At 48.6% G+C, this 23582-nt stretch overlaps 1 protein-coding gene and 1 pseudogene across 1 annotated transcript in view; both read right to left on the reverse strand.

Moving 5' to 3' along the window:
• Nucleotides 1-23582, reverse strand: part of NIBAN1 (niban apoptosis regulator 1) — a 206013-nt gene that overhangs the window by 17169 nt on the left and 165262 nt on the right. Inside the window, exons 6-10 of the mRNA XM_075528350.1 lie at nt 21987-22102; nt 13621-13725; nt 13154-13316; nt 4714-4901; nt 1793-1954 (exon numbers count right to left, since the gene is read on the reverse strand). Of these exons, the coding sequence (XP_075384465.1) occupies nt 1793-1954; nt 4714-4901; nt 13154-13316; nt 13621-13725; nt 21987-22102 (734 nt within the window). The remainder of the gene's footprint in view (nt 1-1792; nt 1955-4713; nt 4902-13153; nt 13317-13620; nt 13726-21986; nt 22103-23582) is intronic.
• On the reverse strand, nt 6843-8287 carry LOC142429482 (L-aminoadipate-semialdehyde dehydrogenase-phosphopantetheinyl transferase pseudogene; annotated as a pseudogene).

Here is a 23582-nt window from a genome sequence, read left to right on the forward strand (position 1 = left end):
GTGTCTCTGTGTGCAGTTCTGCGTGTGGTTTTGTTTGGTTTTAGTCCTTTCTCTCCCTCTTCTCGTCTCCCCCAGCCCTGAACTGGAGAATCCAAAGGCGCGGGATTGAGACGCTCATTCCACCATGGTCTCCTTTCGGTCTTACAGGCAGCGGGTCTTAAGACCCTGAGGTGGGAGCCTGCTCTCTACTTTTTGGCAGCTTCAGTTCTGCATCTCCAGGGTGCAAACCACTCTGTAACACTCTCTCTCTCTCTCTCTCTCTCTCTCTCTCTCTCTCTCTCTCTCTCTCTCTCTCTCTCTCTCTCTCTCTCTCTACCGCCCCCCACACGTTGTAGCCTCCCACATCCCACTCTTGCTTTGGTGTAAGGAACCAGAAGTAGTTCTGAATTCTTATTCTTTCCGTTTGCACCTGTTGAGATTTCAGAGGGTCCAGAATGATCCAAGTGTCCTTTGTTAAGCTGTTGCCCAATTTTGTTCCTGTCCTTCCTTCATCCCACTCCGTAGTTAGATCATGATCAAATACACCTCTTCCTCTTGCCCAGCTCCACTAAAGGAAAACCAAACCAACTCTGCTTTCTTTCCCAAGGTCATGCGCCCACAAGATCCCGCATACACCTTCATCACAGCGTTTCCAGCACCTTCGAGGATTTACCTGAGAACCCGTTTCCCTGCAACCTCCCTGGAGTGGGGTGCCTGAAGGGCCTGGCCCATGGGAAGCTCTCCCAGGCTGTTGATTCAACTGAGACTCCTCAGAGCCCCCTGGGTCATATCCTCTTATTGCTTGGAAAGGACCGTGACCGAGACAGTGACTGAGATACTCATTCCTGTTTCCTAGCGGAAGTGTCTGTGAGGAAGAATGGGAGCCTACTAAGTAGATTCAAATATGATAGTTATGAAGCTGTAGCTTATTTTTACTCTTAACTGAGTCAGGAAAGCATGGCGGTGGGCTACGCACCAGCAGCAGTAGAAAGGGGCTGGAAGTGAGGGAGCACACTAAAGAAATGACCAGAAAAGGAGACTTGGAAATCACATCGAGACCGACATCCCCTTTGGAGAGATTGTGGGCTCAGTCCCGAACCATGACAATAAACTGGGTATAAAAATAAATCAAGTCCTAGGCGTTTTGTTTGTTTGTTCCCCAGCACCTATCAAGGTTCTGCTCACACAACACTGTAGTGGTGGCTCAGTAAGCTACACGCTGCGCTGCTGACAGCAGGATCAGTGGCTCAAACCCACCAGCCACCCTGTAGGACAAAGATGAGGCTGTCGGCTCCCATATGTTCTACTCTATCCTGAGCGTCGCTGGGAGTGAGAACCCACTCAATGCTGTGATTCTGCTTGGTCACCTGACGTGCAACCAAGGTTAAAACACTGATCAGCCAAACCCGGTGATGCTACTCTCTCTCTGCAAACTACCTTCTCAATGCTGCTTGGCAGGAGCCCCGGTGGTGCAGCAGTGGCTGCGGACTCAGATACTAACCGAGGAGTCGGTGGTTTGAACCCACCAGCAGCTCCCAGGAGAAAGATGAAGCAGGTGGCTTCTGTAAGCACTGACAGTCTCCTCTGCCCTCAGGTCCCTAAGAGTAGGGACCACTCAGCCACACTGGGTTTGCACATGATGTCCATCAACTTATAAGACAGATGAGACCATCTCTAAGGACAAAACACATCCTCTCTGGGCACCATGACTGCAGGCATGCACCGCTGTCTCTGAGCTTTCCAGCCCCTAATCCTTAACCCTTGCTCCATCTCATCCGCATGCCCGCCCCCCCACCCCACCCCCGGCGCCCACCTCCTGCATGTAGCTCTGAGTCCTCTGGACCACCAGGTCCACGTGGGGGAATCCGAAGCGGCCCCGCAGGTCCTGCAGGCGCTCGTGCAGCAGGTCGACTTGAACATAGCAGGGCTCCATCTTCGTGGAATCCAGTGAAAGACGCAGAAGCTGGTCCAGATGCTGCGTTTTGGCAAAGAGAAAAATGAAACACCTTCAGATTTAGGACTGATTGTACACAGAATTTGAAACAAGGCGACATTAATTAGCAAACTGCTAACTGGTCCAGGACAGCTATGATCACTTTGCTTGTCTAGTTTCCCTCCTTCCGTGGGCCCCTGGGCAGCTAGGTTGCCAGGACAGAAATTGATCGGTAGCAAAACCCAGCTGGGCAATGGGAAGAGTCTGAGTTGGGAGGAGGGGGGGGGATGCTCCCAGGTGAACAGTTCAAGGGTGGGGCAGGTAGGCTCTTTGGTACATGAACATGCTGCTGGGTCCGGGCGCCTCGAAGCCTTTCTTTAAAGAGAGACAGCGCTCTTAAAGCAAACACACATACCCTGGGCAGTCGGGTGCTCTCTGGATCCACCCCACACCTACAACGCTGAGGCCCTTCGAGGCCAACAGGGGTTCCTGCCGCTGTAGGTTGCTCCATAGACTAGTAGTGAGGAGGGGGGTACAACTAGACTGGGACGAGGGCTCCCTTCTGCTGTAGTTTACATCCTTCATGAGGCCGCAGGGCTTCAGCAAAGGGCAGTATCAGACCTCACCCCCTCAAGTCCTCAGATGCAACCCACCCACTGTGAACAGCAGGAAGACCGTCTCTCAAATCGACTTCGAAAATTAAATACTTGAAATTTAGAATCAGCAGAAGAGGTGGTGGAGAGAAAGCAGAGGGAAGGAGGGCTCTCGGGAGGAGGTCCGTCCTCTGACTGAGAACTGAGGGGAGGGGGCCGCGGGTAAGCAAGGACAGCAGACCCCAAACAGAAGACAAAGCTTCATTGCTCAACACACACACACACACACACACACACACACACACACACACACACACACACACACGAATCAGAAGAGAGCCCATTTCCACTGGGCTTCCATGGGAATTACCCGGGGTGCTACAAGGGTTCATGGGCTTGGCTGTTAATGGAAGGGTCAGGCTGAGGTTACAGTCCTCCACCAGAGCTCCTCTGGGAGAAAGGCTTCTCAGTCTGCTGGCCCCAACGCAGCCAGCGAACCAGCCAGGGAACCAGCCCTGGGGAGCACAGGTCTGAGGGCGGAGCCATGGGTCGGCTGACTCTATGGCACGGGCTGCTCGGTGGAGAAGGGCCGGACGGAGGGTCTCACGGCCATGGACTTGTGATCAAAGGCCTGCTGTTAGTACTGCTGAGTGCCCTGGGACTCAACGGTTAACAATGGAAGGAGACAGGTAAGGGGGAAACGGTCCGGTCACTGCTTTGTTCCCATCCGGCTGGTGAGTCTAAGTGAGTGACATCACCCAGCTGCTGATGGGTGGGTGGGGAGCAAGCCAAGCCCTGGGGGTGGACATGTAAAATTGAAATCTGTTTTGAGGAGGCAAATGGAAAACTTGTTAACATTAGACACACAGCTACATCTCAACTTACAACCCCGCGCCAGGAGTCTCTAAAAGCGTCCGCGTGTAAGGAGATTTATTGCAGCATTCGGTGCCAGCCAGAGAGGAATCTCTGCTTGAATCACGGCGCATCCGCACATGAAATATTAGGCCCCGGTACAAAGACAGGTTAGAGCTAGACCGGTTAGTCGAGAGACAGTTCCGTGATGGGGTTTTGAACGAGAAAAATCATATGTGAAGTGGTACACCAGGGAGCTTCAGAGAGTTTGTGAAAAAATGGAATCAACAGAATGGACAATTTCCACGAGCTTATTGTAGCCCCATTGTACATGGTATGCTTTCACTCTTAACAAAGCCATCTAAGAAGTAATCTGAAGGTGTGTGTGTGGTGTGTGCATGTGTGTTAAGCATGCAGAAAAGTACCGGTGATGCCTGCTAGGTGGTTAACAGGCATTACTGGTGAGAAGGGGTGGAGCATGGTGGGGGCAGGAGAAGGAGGCGTCCAAGCAAGCAGGAAAAGGCTGCAGGGAGAAGGGCTCCTGTCTGTCTGCACTCGTGTGGGCGTCTGCATACAGACAGGAGAAAGGACACGAAGCCGAGGTGTCCAGTACTAACTACTGACTCGTGGGGTGACCATGTGATTTCTTCAGTGTAACAGCTCGTCGCCCCGTTCTATCTGCGCCAGGGGTTCTCAGACACTACGGTGCATCGTATGAAAACACGCATTCCTGCTGCTGCTGCTGCCATCTCCGGTTTCAGCCTCAGTAAGTCTAGGTAGGGGCCTGACATTTTCAATTTTTAAACATCAAGTAGGCGGACCTTGGTCTGTCATAAAATGATACTTTTGAAAACCAACCAACCAACTTTTTCAAAGTGAGGATACACACTTTGGATCTGGATAGACAAGGAGAAAGACATGCATCTGGTGAGACAAGGTGAAAGCACAGGAAGGAATCTACCAAATTGTTTACCTGAGCTAATCCCGAGACTTGGAAGTGATTTAGGAGTGGGAGCTGGACTAGAATGTATGGGTGTGGGTGATGGTGCTTTGCTTTGCTGCTTATAGATTCAATTGTATTGTATTGCTGTATTTCTTCAAGGATGTGGTTTTTCAGAACTTGAAGAAAATCAGGCGGCTGGATGAACAGAAAGACGAATGGATGGGATGGATGACTCGGGAGGCGGGGTCAGTGGAATGGTGGGCGATGGATGGATGGGAGGGAGGGGAGAGATGGAGAGGAGACAGATGGGCGGATGGGTGGTAGAGAAAGCCCCACAGAGAAGGCAGCCCTCACCCCCCCACAACCCCCCCCCCCAGCAGACCAGGCACGGACTAGATCCCTTTCTTCCTCACCTCCCGCAGCTGGGCACTGTCCTTGGTGGCCTGAAAGCTCTGGCTGAGCGCTTCCACCTCCTTTTCAAAGAGTGAGCGGACTTCACTAAATCCTGAGCTCACCGGCCCCATGAGCTCCTCGAGGATGGAGGCCAGGAACGGCTGCACACTCTCGGCACAGCTTCTCCGCACAGGCTCCGCCACCATCGCTGGAAGGAGAAGAGGCAAGAATCGGTTCAGGGGCCCTGGAGCCAGGCCAGGACTGGAGAGGGCCCCCCTGAGCCATTTAATAGGCAAAGCAAGCTCAGGTGGGCAAGCCAGACAATCGTGGTGAGGTCCCTACCAGCGCTTACCAGAATGGAAAACCAGCTGACACTTTGAGAATTAGAACAAGCAGAACTTTTGCCCCTCCCCAAGCGGTCCTGTGCCCTGCGATGAAGCAGAGCTTCCTGCTTAGTCCCTACAGATAACGAGATGTCTGAAAACAAAGGAACAAACGCTGGCGGCCTATCTATAAACCACTATTATAGAGATTAGCTTCTAAAAATATATATAAGTTGTCTTCTAAAAACAATGGTGTTAAAATGAATTTTCTTAAGAGTTAATCAGGTGCTATAACTCCATCCTTCTAAACTCAAGCATCATATTTTCTTAGACAAATGGAACCAAAATTCATTTCGTTTGCCCCGCTCCACTCACCGCCCATCACCCTACTCTAAGTCCATTCAAAAAATAAAATAAAATCCCCCCTTCCCAATCATCAGTGAAGACCCACAGAGCAGAAAACTGTGAAGAGGGGTTGAAAAATAGTTTAATCACAATTACCCCATTCTTCAAAGGCATATCAAGTCATGGATTTGTGTAGAGGGGGAAGAGTTGGGTGGCCACCCTTATCTGCCCACAGGAGGACCCACCGCTCGTTCTCAAGCAGGCAGAAGAGCATGGACTGGGGGATCAACTTCAGGATCCAGGAAATGATTCAATCCCTCAGTCCTAGGTAATGAGAGGCCAAGTAACCTCTGGACACTGAAGCTCAGGCGAGCTTCCTGGCTGGTGATCGACGCTGGGGAACAAGCGGGGTGATGCATCCTTCGGGGTACACTTGTCCCGTCCACCTCTTCATGTGTATTACGACAGCAAAACTGTAATCTTACGTGTGAACAGAAAAAGATTCTGATTCAGTAAGTCTGGGGCAGGGCAGAGAAATCGGATTTGTTCTTAAATGGGAGGAGTTTGCGTCTGTTGTGTAGACCAGAAGGCTAGCTTCGTGGATGTAGGCAGTCACGTGACCTTGCCCCGCTATCAAGGAACTGAAGGGGGAACCACAAAGCCCTCTAGGTGCCCAGTCTCTCCATCTATGGAGAGACCAGAAGGAGGCCCAGAGATGGGAGGTGCCCTCACCAGCTCTCACCCTAATTTGCAGAACCTAGACTATAATTTAAGTTTCTTTCTTAACTATACTATTACCAAATAACTTGACTAAAATGAGATGACTGAGGACATTTTTATTTTGATAGTAGGGATCTTTCACAGTTGAGAAGGAGCAGATGTGAATCTTATTCGGAGAATCTGAGATGATGTAGACTAGTATAACTTAAACAAATATTTGGGATATAAAAACATTAAGTAATCATGCAAATATTGGGGGAAAGCTCAGAAGCTCGATTCAAGGATAGTTGATTTTGAATTGCATTATTTAAATATAAATAATCTATGAATGTTTTAAAATGGCTTGCTCGATACCAAAATGCAAAACTGTTTGTTAGGAAAATAAAACACCCACTAAATAAATTAACTTAGAGAAAATTTGAAAAGTGTGTGCACTTGATTATTTTACTGTTGTTCTCTTTATGCCACAGAAGTATGTTAATCAATATTAATGAACAGGAGATACACTATTAAGGTTTTTTTTAGCAAAACAATTACAACAAAGAACCTTCCTATTTTAAAAAACAACCATGTTTAGAAGAATGGAAAAGGGTTGAAAGGTTATACCACTCTAGCAATGCCCCAGGACAGAGGAGACCTGCTCCACAGGGTTTCCAAGGTTCTAAAGCTTTAAAAAAGCAGACTGCCTCGCTTTCCTTCTGTGGAGCAGCTGGGAGGTTCGAACCACCAACCTTTTGGTTATCAAAAGTACAGTCCAGCCAATGTATCAGCAGAACCCCTAAAGTGTAAATAAAATAGTAAATCAAAGCCTACTGCCATCACATTGATTCTGACTCCCACAGACACACTAGGACAGAATAGCTGTAAATCACGAGGGAAGCAGACTGCCTCGTCTTTCTCTCACGGAGCAGTGGGTGGCTTCAGACCCCCAGCTTTTCAATTAGCAGCCAGGCACTTCAAAGCTGCACCCCCAGGGTTACAGCAGAGGATAACAGCAGAGTTTTATGAGTACATATCTCTGAAAGGCAGAATCTGAACATTCCCATATTTCAGCGTTGCATTTTCTAGGGTTTCTGCAATAACATGCACCTAAGGTTTGGTTCCCCTTTTCTACATTCTGTCAACGCAGTGTGATTTGGGAGGAAACAAAGAAGGAAATAGTCTAGGGATGGATCTCTTACTGGCCGGCTCCTTTTTTTTAGTAGGAAAGGGATTTTAAACATGGCTTTGTGAGATAGGATGGGCTAGTGTGAGCCCTTTACTTTTCAGGGACTGCAGAAGCCAGTGAATCGTTTTTACTTCCCTGGTTCTGGAGGGGCTCACAACACGGCTTTGTACCATTTTGTATCAGAATTTCTTCTGGGAAACAAACACCATCCCCAAATGAGGGATTCCAGGGGGTAACAGAACAGCAGATGCTATTAAATCATGGAGGGACAGACTCGAACCTACTGCCGGGCAGTTTTAGAATCATCTTGAGAGAGAATATCCTGGGGTGTGGATTCCTCAGGTTTCCTAAAGCTGCTGTAATCGAACATGCTATTCATATATCCCGTTTTCCTTGAGTGTCTATTGCTTTTCCTTCCTCTCCATCCAGGAATAAGTGGGTTTCTTTATAACCTTGGCCTGTGTCCAGGGTGTAATGAGGATAGATCAAATTCAAGTCACTGTAAGTCAAATCCGAGTCCAACACCAAGGGCTTCTATGAAGCCTACTTTCAGTGCCCAATTCCAAGACCTACCTCTCTAAGCCCATTCATCCTTAAAGCTTCTGACTGTTCCCCACTCTTCATTGGGGAACTTTCCATCATGTGGCACAGTTCTGGAATGGACCCACAACCCGGAAAGCCAATCATCATTAAGCCACCATGTAGTTTAGGTTCAGAAGCAAGCGCAGCGAAGTCTTGCTGTGAGGTGTGAAAGTTGAAACGGATTCAGATCTAGCGAGTCCTTTGCACGAACTGGCTTTCCTTTCCCTGCTCTGTGCAAAGGAATATTATTCTAACGGGTGGTTCCTTACTCGGCCATCAATGTCCTCATCATCAGACGACCAGGCGTGGCTGCCTTATTAGCATCCTGGGCAAAGAGGAACCGGCTAATGCCCTCCTTTGCCACAGGCTGGATCAACTGCGCTGCCAGCGGCCATTCAGCTCTTCCCAGCAGGACAGCCAGGCACAGCAGGAAAAGGCCCAGTGTGTGGCCTCCATGCTGGAAAAAGACCTCCCTGCCTCCTCTGGGCTCAGAAGGCAGGGACAACTCTGCAGCTGATGTTTGATACCATGATACCTATGTTTCAGAAAGTCAGCATGAACCCTAGCTTAGCTAATCCTGGACTACTAGTCACAACTGCTTACAGCAGCTGTTCTCCATCTGCGGTCGTGACCCCTTTGGGGGTCGAACAACCCTTTCAAAGGGGTTGCCTGATTCGTAACAGTAACAATATCACAGTTGTGAAGTAGCCATGAAGATAATTTTATGGTTGGGGGTGTCACCACAACATGAGGAGCTGCAAAAGGGCCGCAGCATTAGGAAGGTTGAGAACCACTGCCTTAGAGAAACAGAGTTGGGGGGCCCAGTCTCTGTTCATAACATTTTTGTCAACCAATCAATATCTAACCTTGTTTTACATCTCTTTTTGTTTAGAGATGCCTTATTTAATAGAAAGGCACTCTAGTAGATTCGTAGCTAATGCTCTGGGTAAGTAGTTTGAACCCACCTGTGGCACTGAGGGAGAAAGATCAAACTTTCTGCTTGTAAAGATTTACAGCCTCAGAAACCCTACATAAGGTCACTGCGAGCCAGTATGGACTCGACAGCAGTGGGTCGAGTTTGGGTCTGGTGTTTTATAGAGTTGACCCCATAACATTGAACTCACAGTCCAGAGCACCATAAGCCACGCCTGCACCATGCTCATCGAGTCTGAGCATTTTCTCCTTCAGGACCATCCCCGACCTCTTGCCCTGAGACACGTTAGCACTCGGCCACTTTGAAACACAATATCCCTGCCAGGAAGCACAGAAGCATGAAGCACGTAGCACAAAGCAGACAGCGGAAAGCACGCCCGTCTACAGTACAAGGCCTGTAACCAAGCGCAGAGCTGCGCCTCATTCAGCCTCAGCTGGGAGCCTGCCCTTCAGACAACCTGAACTCTTCCTGGCTCTGCACATGCGCTGGTCTGCAGGCACTGTGAAAGCAGCTGGGTACTGATCTGGGGCCACACATACATTTTCCAAGGAGGCAAATCGATGCCCTTGGATGATGGTGTTGGCGAAGACTATTAACTATGCCATGGACAGCCAGATGAACAGCAGCTCCGTCGAGGAAGAAGGCCAGCCCCAAAGCCATTTGCCTCTGTACCCCAGCCCGTGCTCTGGGCCCTATTCACAGGGTTCCTCTGGCCTGCGCCCCTCTGCCTCCCCCTCCGCCCCTCCACATTCTGCTCACGCTCCAAGGCCAGTTCCGAGTTTACCCACTTGGGAAGGCCCAGTGCCCCCAAGCGTCCTGAACTCTGCTCTCTGACCCGCCTTACATGCCACCTGCGGGCGTGCCACTATTTTTCAACTATGTTGGAGGGGCTTCGTCCACAGTACCCGGGAGGTATTCCTCCCGCCACCCCAGTCCTCAGAGCAACCGGCTTTATAATTTTCTCCCCACCAGCACCCACCAGAACACGATTCCCCATGGGGCGTCCTCACCGCTTTGCAGAGGGCATGGGATCAGTCTCCAGGTTGAGCATCACTGTGCCCTTCCCTGGCGCCTGACTTGTGTATGCCCCCCTCAACTTGTAAGATCAGAACACCATCATTGATTCAGCAGGAGCAGAATAAATGCTTCCTGGAAAAAGTCAGTAATTATGGGGCACAATGGAAGAAGGCCCACTGCTCTGCTTTCAGAAACTGTACAGGAGGAAATGGAGGGACCACTGCTAATACTCCCTTCAAAAATAAATGATTTTAAAATCCTCAACCTTGTATAATGCAGGCTAAAGTATACTTCCTGTTATGAATGTGGCGGTTGGGGGCCTGGTTAAAATGTGTTTCTGATATTTTGTTTTAAAAAGTCTTGACTCCTATTTCCTGCGAAGGCTTCTTTCCAGAAACAAACTCTAGGCTGGGCTGGAGTCTTTGTCTATCTTGTGTGGGATCTAGCTGAGCCCGAGAACTTTAGACAGGAGAGAGAGAGAAGGGGAAAGAGGGCATGACAAAGAAGTTTCATTCAGGCCCCGAGAACCACCCCCAACCCCCAGGCCCAGCTTAGCTCCAAATAACGGGAATTTTAGCACAACAGCCGAGTGTTGGCCGTTTTAATTTGTATAAATAGATGGTCAACAATAGATCTAGTTGTGCTAGATACAGACACAATAAACAGAAAACACTCTAAAGTTAATTTCTATTTGGCTCGGGAGGGCATTGTATGAAGAGATATTCACGCAAAGATACATGCACACCCTTGTTGCAGACATACCCCTATCAGTCTCCTCTCAGGAAGACCTGGGAAAAGGATCCCAACACAAGCTAGGGGTGTATGGAGAGATCCAGAATTGCAAAGAACCTACCAAGCAGATAAACACGGATTAGATTATAAGTCTCATGCGGACAGAAACTGGGCCTTCCCTGTTCACTGCTACACTTTCAACCTTGCTCAATAACTCATTCACTCACTCACTCACCCCATAAGTACACCTTGCTCAATAACACACTCACTCACCCCATAAGTACTTGGTAAATAATTATGAATGAATTAACGAGACTGAGCAAGTCATGGGGGAATGGTGACTGCAGAAGATCACTGATAAACAAAGATGAACAGGCATGCTGTTGAAGTGACATTCAATATCAGTGGCTTTGTTGGGATATGGTGGCCCCAGGTGGAATGGAGAACCATAGACTATACTTGTCTTGTGGACCTCCTATGAGGCCATTCAAAGCCTCTTGTGTGGAGATAGGCAAGCATTTTTCCCTCAAGAGTAGAACAATGAATAGCTGGAACTGTGTGGCTCATAAGGTCTCTGTCCCAGCACTCAGCCGCTATGGAAGCAGTCATACTAAATGCACAATACAAAAATGAATGAGTGTGGCTATGTCACAACAAAACAGTTTTTTTTTACAAAAAAAAAAAATTTGAGGGAGCTGAATTTGGCTTCTAGGTCACGGTCTGCTGACCCTGCTCTGCCGACCCTCCTGCTCTCAAAAGAGGTCAGTAAGGCACAGAGAAGCCCAGAGTCCCAGCCAAGGTCACGAGCAGTTAGAGCTGCGGCTAGAATTCAAATGATTGTCTCCAAGCCAAAAACGTGGCCTTCCTGTTGCAGGAAAATCCATTTAATCACAGGAACTCAGGTCTCTGGTCCCAGGGGACAGACACCAAGGCCTATTGACATCACAGTCCCCAAAGGCATTGTTCTACATCTAATTTGGTTTGTCGCTTTCAAGCAGCCATGTGAATTGAAACGACTGGTTTCTACCTCCCCAGAGGAAAAAAGAGTCATGAAAATGGAAGACATATGGATAGAAACAATGAGTCCAATGGACTACAGAAGCACACAAGTATCAGCCTCCAGGACCATGAGACAAGAAGGACTAGATGGTGCCCAGCTACCCCCATCTGCTTTGAATGGAATCACATTACAAGGTCCTGGAGAGGGTGGGAGAAGAATATGGAACATTAAAGTGGCAGAGATTACCGGTCTGCTAGAGACTGGTACAACCGCTGAGATTATGGCCCTTGCCATCTTCCAGGTCTGGAGTTGAATTTACCCCCCTTGACTCGGTTTTCAAGCAAACAACAGGCAAGCCTATAAGGGAAACATGCTCACCTTAGAAAAATGAACTGTTTGAGATTAAAAGGGCAGCATTTACCCACGGGCAATGTTCATAAGGGTCAGGAAAGAAAGAAGACTGGAAACGGGAAACACAGAGAGGAAGTGGGATTGGTGATGTTACATTAAGGCAGTGGTTCTCAAGGCCTATTGACAACCTCCCTGGGAGCCAAACGACCCTTTTACAGGGGTCACCTAAGACCATTGGAAAACAAATGAATATTTCACAATATATAATTACATATTGTTGTGTGATTGATCATTATGCTTTAATTATTTTTAATTATGTTCAATTTGTAACAATGAAAATACATTCTGCATATCAGATATTTACATTACAATTCATAACAGTAGCAAAATTACAGTCATGAAGTAGCAACGAAAATAATGTTATGGTTCGGGGTCGCCACGACTTGAGGAGCTGTGTGAAAGGGGCGCAGCATGAGGAAGGGGAGAACCCCTGCCTGAAGGGATTGTAAGGAAGGAGATGAAACAACATGCACATGAGCCATGGAATGTCCTAAACGGGTGACAGGATCTGCTCAGACACCTTCAACCAAGTCACGAGAAAACCTTTGAAGAAAAGTCACTTCTCCGTTGATTGCCACGTTCAGTGAGAGACTGTATGTGCTAACACGGGGCTAAACACTGGGTGCACCTCAGTGAACCGAGACACCATGGCTCCACTCTTCACTTATATCTGATGGGGGGCGGCAGGCGGGGACGAGGGTCTCAGCAAAGGGAGAGGTCATTAGAAGACAGCGAAAGAAACACTGCAGTGGGGCACCTACAGACAGCATCAGAGAGCACAGGCTCCAATACAAGGCGGGAAACAAAGGGCCTCAATCTTACATCCAAAGCCTGTTCCAGCACCTCGACTGGCACCGCTACCGTAGGAGTTACTGTCCTTGTCACCTCCTCGCAATTGCTTCCATTTCATTCTCATCTGAAACCACGTGAGGAGCCCTAGTGACACGGCGGTTCAAGAGACTAATCGCCAACTGCTGCTTCAGGGGAGAGACGTGGCGGTCTGTCTTGGTCAATAGGTCTATTTGCAGCCGTGGAAACCCTAGGCCTACGTAGTTAGACTCTGTCCAGTAGGGTCGCTGTGAGTTAGAATCCACTCCATGAAATTAGTTTGATTAGGAGGTGGGCGCGTGGGGTGGGGGGTTCTGAAACCCTTTTACCCTAAGTGTGCAGCGGATCCCCCAATATCCCTTGTGTCCAATTAGCAGGAGAATGGATGATCTCTACTGACCTTTGATCTTCCCAATTAAGAAGTTCTTTGAGTTCACAATCTGATCCATGTCTGAACGGATCGTTCCTTCCAGGCCCTTTGTCAGACTTCTGCATTCCTCCTTCAAGGCGCTTAATCCTTCGGAGACGTGAAGCTGGACCAGGTTGTAGGCCTCCTCCAGGAGCTGCCATGGGAGAAAGCACACAGAGCAGAGCTGTCGTGTGAGAGCGTCCGGCAGAGTCAAGCAGAGAGGAGGGCTTGTCACAGCCCTATCGTAATCTAAACCATGCTGCACACACACGCGCAGGATCCTTTCAAACTTCAAGTCTGTTTGGATTAGTCCTCATGCAAGTGAGACTGAGCAGGCTTGAGGCAGACAGCTCTCCATGCAGGGAGGAACGACTAACAAAAACACAAGACCAAAAGCTGCCCTACGGAAGAGGGGGTTCGCTTGGGGAGCACCGCTGCAGGGCTAAACAAGCGCTTACCCCGAACCAGCTCCTTTTCCTGTCGTTCTTTCTCCCCTTCATCTTGGGCAGCAGGTCTGTCTGGAGCGTTGGCAGGAGTTCCTCCATCACCAGGTTACTCAGGATCTGCAGAGTGCAGGAGACCAGGTTGGCTAGTCAGTGAGGGCAGGTTGGAGCCAAACATCAGGCCACCCAAGGTGCCATGCGGTCATCTTAGAATTTAAACTCAGAGTCCACAGACACCTCAGTCAAGGCAATCTTAGCACAAAATTTCCCACCAGGAAGAATGCCAAGCTCAGTGCCATGACTCATCGGGGCCCTGTAGGACAGGGAGAACTGCCCTGTGAGTTTCCGAGACTGGAATTCTTTATGGGAGTGGAAGGTCTTGTCTTTCTCCCTCTGCGTTGGCTATTGGTTTTGAACAGATGACCTTAAAGTTACCAGCCCAACACACAACCACGATGCACCAGACCTCTTTACAAGGAATACTAATGCCCGCTTATTATATATGTTTCCTATCAGGAAAAAAAATCAGGCTCCTCACTTTAAAAGGTTGCCTATTTAAACCAGAAGAACTTCATATAATGTAGACAACAGGGGGTATTTCCATTATGAATGAGGACATCCTTAGCAAAATTGGGAGGTGGATCAGGTTTGGTTGGGTGGATGAATCTCTCTTGGAATCCAAGGGTTTTTTTTTTTCTCTTTGTCTCTACTGAACCCCGAACCCCTTCCTCCATCCTGTTTCAAGTTTGGAAAAAAGAACAAAAAGGGACAACTACTTTGGAACAATGGAACATCTGTGCCTACAGTTTCATCCTCTTAGAAAGAGGGTGTGACTTCACCTTGCTTACGCTGGACATGTCATCGGGAAAGTGCATTCATTAGACAGGGATGCTCTGTTTAGTCAAGTGGCGGCTCATCACAACAGATGGAAACGCTCGAGGCGACGGAGGGGCACCAAACACGCACAGCGATGGGTGGAACCATGCGAAGGCCGTGGAGAGAGAGGGGGATTGAGGGAGGGCTCGTTCCGTAAGGGATCCATTCACAGAGAATCTGGGCTGACTCAAGGGTAACAAATAACAGAATTTTCTGTTGTTGTTTTTTTAATTACTTAAGCTTTCCTCTAAAATTTTGTTTGGACGAATGAAAATGACCCTTTGGAATGTGAACAGTATTCTGCACGCACCTCATCACACGGCACCACCTCACTACTTACACGCACTGCCCCCAGGTGAGGGCAGACTCGCTCTGACCATGAGCCTTTGGGGGCTCACAGCTCCACTTGCAGCCATTGCTGCAGACTAAGACTTATGAGAGGGCAAGGCTCGTTCAGGCAAAAGAGACAGGCAGCAAAGTGGCGAATCATGTGAAACATCTGTTCCGAGAGTTTTATTTGTTTAAAATAATCGTCCCCTTCCTTCTCCCTTCTTAGAAAAATTCAAAAAAGGTTAGGGAATCAAGAAGGATTTCCTGAGGCCATGGGTCAGGCTCATGCTGATGGAGGCACAAATGAGCCACGGGACCTTTCACTGGGACCTTTCACTGGCGCTCCGTGGCAGCAGGATGCGCACTCCCAGGATGGGGGCGGACCAGCCATCTAGCTGCACTGTGCCAGTGTCAGCAGGTGCTTGCAACAGCGCGGTCAGCTGGGGCACCTGTCGCGTGACAAAGATTTTAACAGGGCCAGGGTTTCCACTAGTCCCGCAGTCCTTATCCGGGGGTGTTTTGTCTTTTGGCGCCCTTCCCCAGGGACAGGCAAGAGTTGGACCAAACCAGCTGTTTTCTGATGACTGTCAAAGGAACTTGACACATGAGTTCTATGGAAACCAACAGACCCACACATTAGATTCAAGACCAAATAAAAACCAAACTCACTGCCATCGAGGCAAGGCTGACTCATAAGCAACCCTGCAGACTAGGGAAGCAAGGCCACTGTGAGTCTCTGAGGCTGTAACTCTTCACGGGAGTAGAAAGATGGTCTTTCCTCTGAGAGAGTCAAGAAGACCCTTAATATAAAATCCAAGGAGCCCCAGCCTGGCTCAGGAAGGTAGTCCTTGTCTGCCCAAGCGTGATGGAAGTGTGACCCGGACGGCTGGGTAAGGAGACTGCCACGGGAACTTTGACTCCGTGGGAAGTACCTTGTTGGTCTGCAAAAGGTTAGGCTCAAGAACCGTAATCACTGGCCTGATTCATTGCTTTGCAGAGCTGGGCTTGAATTTGAGTCTAAGTGTGAAAGGGGTTTGAAAAAATGAAATACTATAGTATATAAGCTGCCTCCCTAAAAAAAGGTTCCATTGGGTGGGCTTCTAGGGGGGTCCTTTGTTGTTGTTGTTTTTTTTTAAGTCTTTGGCATACAGAGTTCCAAGAAATTTGGTTCCGTGTCAGCCGTTAGGGAGCTGCAAGGAAACATGTCTGGAAGGAAAGACAAAACCGAAGGGAGGGCAGGAGGGAGTGGGGAGCAGAGTCTCTGCGCACTGCAGCCCAGAGGTGCCTCCCCTCCGGGGTCATGCTCTACCCTCTGTCCCCCGCCTCACCGCCCCGCGCTGCCCCTCCCTCACCTGCCTGCTCAGAGAGCCCAGCCCACCACAGCAGAATCCCCTGGACGAGGTGAGGCGACGCACAGACTCTGATATACACCAGTCACAATAATGAAGGGGCTCCCCATCTCCTTCCTTCAAAACAGGCGCTACGGAGTTTTACCATAACAGACCTAAAAGTATCGCCTTTTGCTTAAAGAGAGGGGTGGGTTTCTGGTTAACTGCTGGGATTTGGTGAGTTGAAAAATTCCACCCCACGGATGAGACATCAAACAAATCACAGACGCAATGGAAGCTAACCCAGGCTCGTGCCCCGAAGGCCTTGCCACAGGGTCACTGTTGTGGAGACACCCATTCTCTTTCCCTAGGTGGTGGCCCCCCACACCAACCCCCACCCTTTGTCCAGCCATTGGCCACTTGGGGAAACCAATTCCCTTAAAGGGGTCACTTTCCAGGCTGTTAGACCAAAGTCAGCTCCAGAAGGTTTGGACGCGGCTTTAAAAGCGATGGTTTTCTTATCTCAAAAGCATCTTGTTCCGTGAGAATGATGGGCTGTTCTCTTGGCTCATCTGGCTAATTTAGAGCAGCGGTCCTTAACCTGTGGGTTGCGACCCCATTGGGGGGCTGAATGCCCCTTTGACTGGGGTTGCCCGATTCATAGCAGTAGCAAAATTACAGTTATGAAGTAGCAATGAAAATAAATTTATGGTTGGGGGGTCACCACCACATGAGGAACTGGATGACAGGGTTGCGGCATTAGGAAGGTTGAGAACCACTGATTTAGAGCTAAATTACACATATCCAGATAACTGTGCAGTATTTCCCCTCATGATCTCAGCGGATATATTTATATCAACAGGTAGAAAATACATTGCTATTTTTCTATTGACATGCAAATATTTTCACCTTAGCAGCATTTCAGCCAGTTCTTCTACAATAAGTTCTTTGTCTGAACCGTTGCTCAGCTTGCCATGAGGGCTGAGCACACGTGTTGTGTAAGTCAGAACTGTGCAGACACGAATGTGGCAAGACCTAGAGTCTTCGGAATGCTTGCCCCTACGGCTCTGTGCGGAGGAGAGCACTATGATCCACTCTCAGAAGATGTGAAGACATGCAAATACACCCAGGGCTTTGAGCCACAGATGCCCTACGCTCCAACTCAGTAGTGCGATGCCACTTCCTACCACTGCCGGGCAGCTTCTGAGGACGGCTGGCCTCCCTGCTCTGTTGGCCTTGGGAGAAGCTTGCGTTCTTGTCCAGTACTGGGATTAGAGGATATGATGAACTTCAATCGTGCCAGGCTTTGGAAGCCATTTCCTTTTTACCAGCTTCTCCAAGGACAGCCTGACATTTCTGTCACAGACTGGCTTTGACTTTAGCCAAGTCTTTCAACCTCTCTGAGTGCCTTTTCCAGCCTCTGGAGGATGCTGGATCAATCAGGCTAAGTCCCTGATCACACTCACATTTTATGAGTCTGTGATTTCACCAAAGATTCGCAAATCCCTTAGGGAACAAACCTTCCTACTGAGCCATTTAGCATCTCCAGCCTTGACTGGCTTCTCCTTCTCGGTGTTTTTAGTTTGCTTATTTGTGGTGTGTGTTCTTTTGGAGCCCACATAGGGCATGTTTGATGCTGTACAGTTAACACCATGCTACGGCTGCTTTAGAGTCACTGAGTGGTACAAATGGTTACCGCGCTCGACGGTTAACTGAAAGATGGACTATTGGACGGCAGGCCTGGCCACCTGCTTCCAAAATTTCAGCCCCGACAGCCCTAGGGAACAGAGCTTTGTGAACACACGTGGGGGTACTGTGAGTCCTCACTGACTCATCGGAGCCGGTTTGATGCGTCACTAAGGCTTGATGATAGCCATATGTGTGGGTCATTAGAGGTCGGATGCCACAGAGTTCCTTATAACACATAGCGACTCCACGTAGTGGAGCGGAGTGACCCTAGATGGTTTGCTAGGCTGAATCTGGAGAGGCCAGGAATCCTGGTGGTGCAGTGGGTAAAGGACTCTGTTGTCAACCAAATGGTTGGTGGTTCAAAGCCTCCAGCTGCTCCATGGAGAAAAGATGAGGCAGTCTGCTACTGAAAGGATTGACAGCCTTGGAGGCCTTAGGGGGCATTTCTACTCTGTCCTCCATGGTCACTATGCTTCAGCATCAACTGCATGGCAATGGAGTGCAGCATCCTGTGCACGGAGCCCTGGCAGGCGATGGTGAAGCACTCAGGTGTGCACTGAAAGTGGGGTCTGCAGGAGAAAGCGGTGGCAGTCTGCTTCTGTCAAGATTGGTAGTGATGGATGTCCCATGGGCCGGTTCTACTCTGTCCCTCAGGGCTGCTGTGAATGTGAACCGATGTGACACAGTGCATTTGTTTTTCTGGCTTTAACCCTTATAGAGCAGATGGCCAGCTCTTTCTCTGGGCTGAAACTGCTTAAGCACACACGGATATATATATATCTCCACACATACACACAATGCTGCCTTGTTCTCTGCACGACTATGTAAGACTTGCCCCACCTTATACCAAGGGATGTGTCACTTCGTTCTCTTGTGTTTACCTTACAGTGCGTATCCCCTCATCTTCCTGCCACAGAGTTGATGCCAACTCATAAGGACGCTACAGGACAAGGTAGAACTGTCCCTATGGGTTTCCAAGATTTAAATCTTATGGGAATAGAAAGCCTCATCTTTCTCCAGTGGAGTGGCTGATGGTTTCAAACTGCTGATCTTTCAAGTAAGCTGAATGTGCAGCCTACTACATCACCAATACTCCTCTGAAAACACATCAGCCTGAAGAAAAAAAACGAGAAACAAACAAAACATAACATAGCCAACTCAATACTAACCCCCCAGCCAGATTGATGAAGTTCCTGTGTCCAATGGCATGGTCAAGTCAAGTGAGCCAGACAGGAGATTCCAAGTGAAAGAAAAACTAAAGCAGGTGGAAGGACTGAATTCAAGGAGCTGAATAAATGTGTGACTTGGCATATTCCTGAGGTTGGTGTGGATCTGACCGTGGACCAAGAGTCAGAAGGACAAACCTGTTTGTCCACTTAGTAACAGACCCTGGGACTCCGGGCAGCACAGGACAGGGCCCTCCCCCTGTCTGTGTCCTGATCCCTGCCCCCAACAACAACACTGCGATGGAGTGGATTCTCACTCACAGCAATCCGATAGGAAAGGACAAAACCACTTTCTAGGGTTTCTGAGACTGTCGATCTATAGGGAAGCAGACAACCTCATCTTTCCCCCTTGCAGCCTCCACTGGGTTTAAACTTTAGACCTTATGGTTAGTAACCCAATGCTTAACCCACACCATCACCAGGGCTCCTTGATACTCAGCAAAATGCATGGCATAAAGTAAACCAAAAACTCACTGCCGTCAAGGCGATGCAGACGCATAGAACTGCCCCGTGAGTTTGAGACTTCAACTGTTGTTGAGAGTGAAAAGCCCCATCTTTCTGCTGAAAAGCAGCTGGTGGTTTCGAACTGCCCAGTGAAGCCACTACACCACCAGGGCTCCTTGACGTATACTAGGTTCTCAATAAAGAGTTGAATTCATAAAAGTGGGTAAGTCACTTAATATCAGTATTATCACTTACAAAATGAAAGTAATGTCAACGGCCCTACCGAGCCCATGGAGTGTGTAAGATGAAGAGGCAGAAGGAGTGTGAAGGTTACGAAGCATCACACACAGGTGCTCGACATGGCCTTATCTGTAGAGCACGTTCGCTTATGTCACAGGCCAATCAGTGCCACACATTTCAGCTTCTCCTTCTTTGGTTTTACATTTTGGCATAAGTCTATATGTTCTTGGTCCTCTTAGATGTATAATTGGATATGTTTATCCCAAATATTAGATACCAGGAATTGGCTTAAGTACTGGAATAAGCCTCAGGTTGGGAAAGAAATGAGTTTAGAATTCACCAAAACAAAAAGGAAACACATTTTCCTGAGGCATATGGGAAACAATAAAGAGTGGCATGCAGAAAGTTTGCCAGCTTTAAATGTCTCATGACCATAGAGAAGGAAGCCGCCATCTGGCATCATCTCAGTGCTCGTCCCTAATAACACATTTCACAGACCCCAAAAGAGACCCTCGGGGGGGCGGGTAATAAAAGAATGGTATTCTTGGACACTCCACATGTGATTACATCACGTCCATGGCCTCGCTGCTTGGCTGAGCCAGTTAATGAGACACTGTCCTCTCATCTTGGAGGAATCAGCCACAGGCGTGGTATCATGAAGCCATTTCCTTTGGAGACTTCCAACACTTGGTGAAGTCCCAGCCCCAAGGTGCTGAGGCACAAGCCTGGCACTTCATCAGGACTGTGGGAAATTCGAGTGGGCTCTGAAGCACCTTGTTGGCAGAGTGCTGACGTACTGGTGGGACTGCTCACTATGAGGTCAGCAGCTCAACCCCCCCAGAAGCTCCTCAGGAGAAAGACGAGGCTTTCTATTCCCATAAGGAGATACAGCCTCAGAAACCCACAGGGACAGTCCTGCTCTGTCCTACAGGGTCACTACGAGTTGGCACTGCCTAGAGGGCACTTAGTCTGGGGGGTGCTTTTCTTTTTCTTTTTTTGAGTCTATGGAACCGCTGGGAGCATAGCGAGTCTCGAGGTGGGCTGCTACCTGAAAGGTGAGCAGTTCAAAACCACGCCAGTGGGAGGAAGCTGAAGCTGTCCGCTCCATAAACACTGCCCGTCTCAGAAACTCCATACGGAGCTGTTCGGAATCAGGATCGACTCGGTGGCCGTGGGATGGAGCATCGAGACATGGACAGGTAAAGGACATGCACAGAGTGCTGGGTGATCGTGAAATTTCACTAACAACTTCAATGATATAGCACCAGATAGACAAAGACTTCCAACTGTACGCTGAATGTTTCAGCAACAACGTCTCATTTAACTACCACACCCTGCAAGGCAAACATCACTAGTCTTTTACTCCTGTTATTTTCTCTCCTCCGGAGGAACTCGAGACTAAGGGAGAGAGCTTGCATAACTTGCAAGGTTCCCACGGAGCGCACCCCACATCTGGAACGCGTGCACCCCGCGCCACACCACCGTGTTCAGGGTCGCATCTCAGGCGCATGTGATCACTGGAAAGCATCACCCACTATCTAACGCCCGGGAACAGCCCCTCCCACTGTAGTTGAAGTGTCTCTGGCTGCCTTCTTACTGCCTGCTCTGGTAGCACTTAGAGGCAGGGGCTAAATTTTCTACAGCAGCGGTTCTCAACCTGGGGGTCGCGACCCCTTTGGGGAGGGTTGAAGACCTTTTCTCACGGGTCACCTAGAACACATATTTCCAGTGGTCTTAGGAACTGAGACACTGATCCTCTTTCCATCTCTAGGTGCAGATATGCCCACATATGAGTACCCGGTGTGAAGACTGTTACCCAGGCTATACCACACTTTAAGGAAAATTTCATTGATTTATCATTATAAATAAAGATTTCACAATATATAATGACATATTATTTTTGTGATTCATCACTATGCTTTAATTATGTTCCATTTGTAACGATGAAAATAGATCCTGCATCTCAGATATTTATATGATTCATAACAGTATGAAAATTACAGTTATGAAGTGCAATGAAAATAATGTTATGGTTGGGGGTCACCACCACATGAGGAGCTGTATGAAAGGTCGCCGCATTGGGGAGGTTGAGAACCACTGATCTAGCAGGTGACACAAAACCGGCCTCTGAAGTCACACCTCTCACTGCTTCAGCTTCTCCTTTGTTTGGTTAGCTCTTTGTTAAAATGGCCTCCAGCTCCCACCACCCCACCTAAAGGAGGAGCCCGGACCTTGAACCTGGCATTACCTGGACTTCGTTTCCAGCAATCATTTCGCAGGAGCCGTAGTGACCTTTCTCTTGTCGGAAGAACTGCACAGCTTCTAAGAAGGCTTGGGCTTCCCAGGTCGTCTGCTTCATGTAATCTAAAGGAGCAAGGCAAAGGCATTGAGCACAGGCCAACATTTGGTTTTACTGGCTCTCCGAATGTTTGGAGACTCCACATGATAGGTACAGGACAAGCCATAGAATTAGGGAGGGTACCCAATTCTACCTTACAAATCTGGCTAGACCAGAGGATGGACACTGGTACAGATAGGAACTGAAAACATAGGGAATCCAAGACAGATGATCCCTTCACAACCAGTGCTGAGAGTGGCAATACCCAAGGGTGGGTTGGAAAGGGGTAACCGATTATAAGGATCTACATGTGACCTCCTCCCTGGGGAACGGACAACAGAAAAGTGGGTGAAGGGGGATGTCAGACAGTATAAGACATGAAAATTTTTTTATAAATTATCAAGGGTTCATGAGGGAGGGGGAACGGGGAGGGAGGGGGGGAAATAAGGAGCTGATACCAAGGGCTCAAGTAGAAAGCAAATATTTTGAGAATGAAGATGGCAACAAATGTACAAATGTGCTTGACATAATGGATGTATGTATGGATTGTGATGAGTTATATGAGCCCCCAATAAAATGATTTAAAAAAAAAGAATTAGGGCAGGGAATCTTCAAACTTTTTAAATGGGGCCAGTTCACTGTCCCTCAGACTCATTGGAGGGCCAGGCTGTAGTTTAAAGAGACCAACTATGAGCAAATTCCTATGCACACTGCACATGTCTTATTTTGAAGTAAAAAACAAATGGGGCAAAAACACCCGGCGGGCCGGATAAAGGTCCTTGGCGGGCCACATGTGGCCCATGGGCCGTAGTTTGAGGACCCCTGAGTTAGGGGATGTAGAAAGTTTTAAGCAAGTGCTGAATTGCAAGTTCCTTTCCAGGTGCATGCCACATAACTAAGGAGCCCTGCTGGGGCGTGGTTAGGTGTTCGGATGCTAACAGTGGCCATCTGGGGGCGCTGTTTATTACATGACTTACTCAACGCACTCTCCTGGAGCTAGTGAGATATTCGGCTCCCTGGTTAGGAGGAGAAACAGATGCACACATTTTCTCTTTCTTATCAATGCTTCCTTCCATTGACAGATGGGTGAAGGCACTGTGCAGTAATGAAACCTGGTTCTCCAACCATTCAACCACAAATGCCCCACTCTGAAGGGTCAGGGAACCCTGGTGGCATAGTGGTTACAAACTGATAGCTAACTGCAAGGTCACCAGTTCAAAACCACCAGCTCTTTTGAGGGAAGATGAAGCTTTCTACTCCTGTAAAAAAAGTACAGTCTTAGACCTGGAACTATTTATGGGGTTGGGTGTTTGGTGTGTTGTTGGGTTGTTTTCTCTTTCTTCTTTCCTTTTCTTTTTCCCATGTCTATCCATACAGGAGAGGTAGGATAATCAATCCCCAGGAGAAAACAACAGGGTCAACAGCCTGGAGGACATGGGAGAGGAGAAGGTGGGAGAAAGGGTAGGGAGAGCCAAGAAACCCAGAGACAAGGGAATAATAAGAGAT

The sequence above is a fragment of the Tenrec ecaudatus genome, chromosome 1, assembly GCF_050624435.1.
Source record: "Tenrec ecaudatus isolate mTenEca1 chromosome 1, mTenEca1.hap1, whole genome shotgun sequence".
Lineage (NCBI taxonomy): Eukaryota > Metazoa > Chordata > Mammalia > Afrosoricida > Tenrecidae > Tenrec > Tenrec ecaudatus.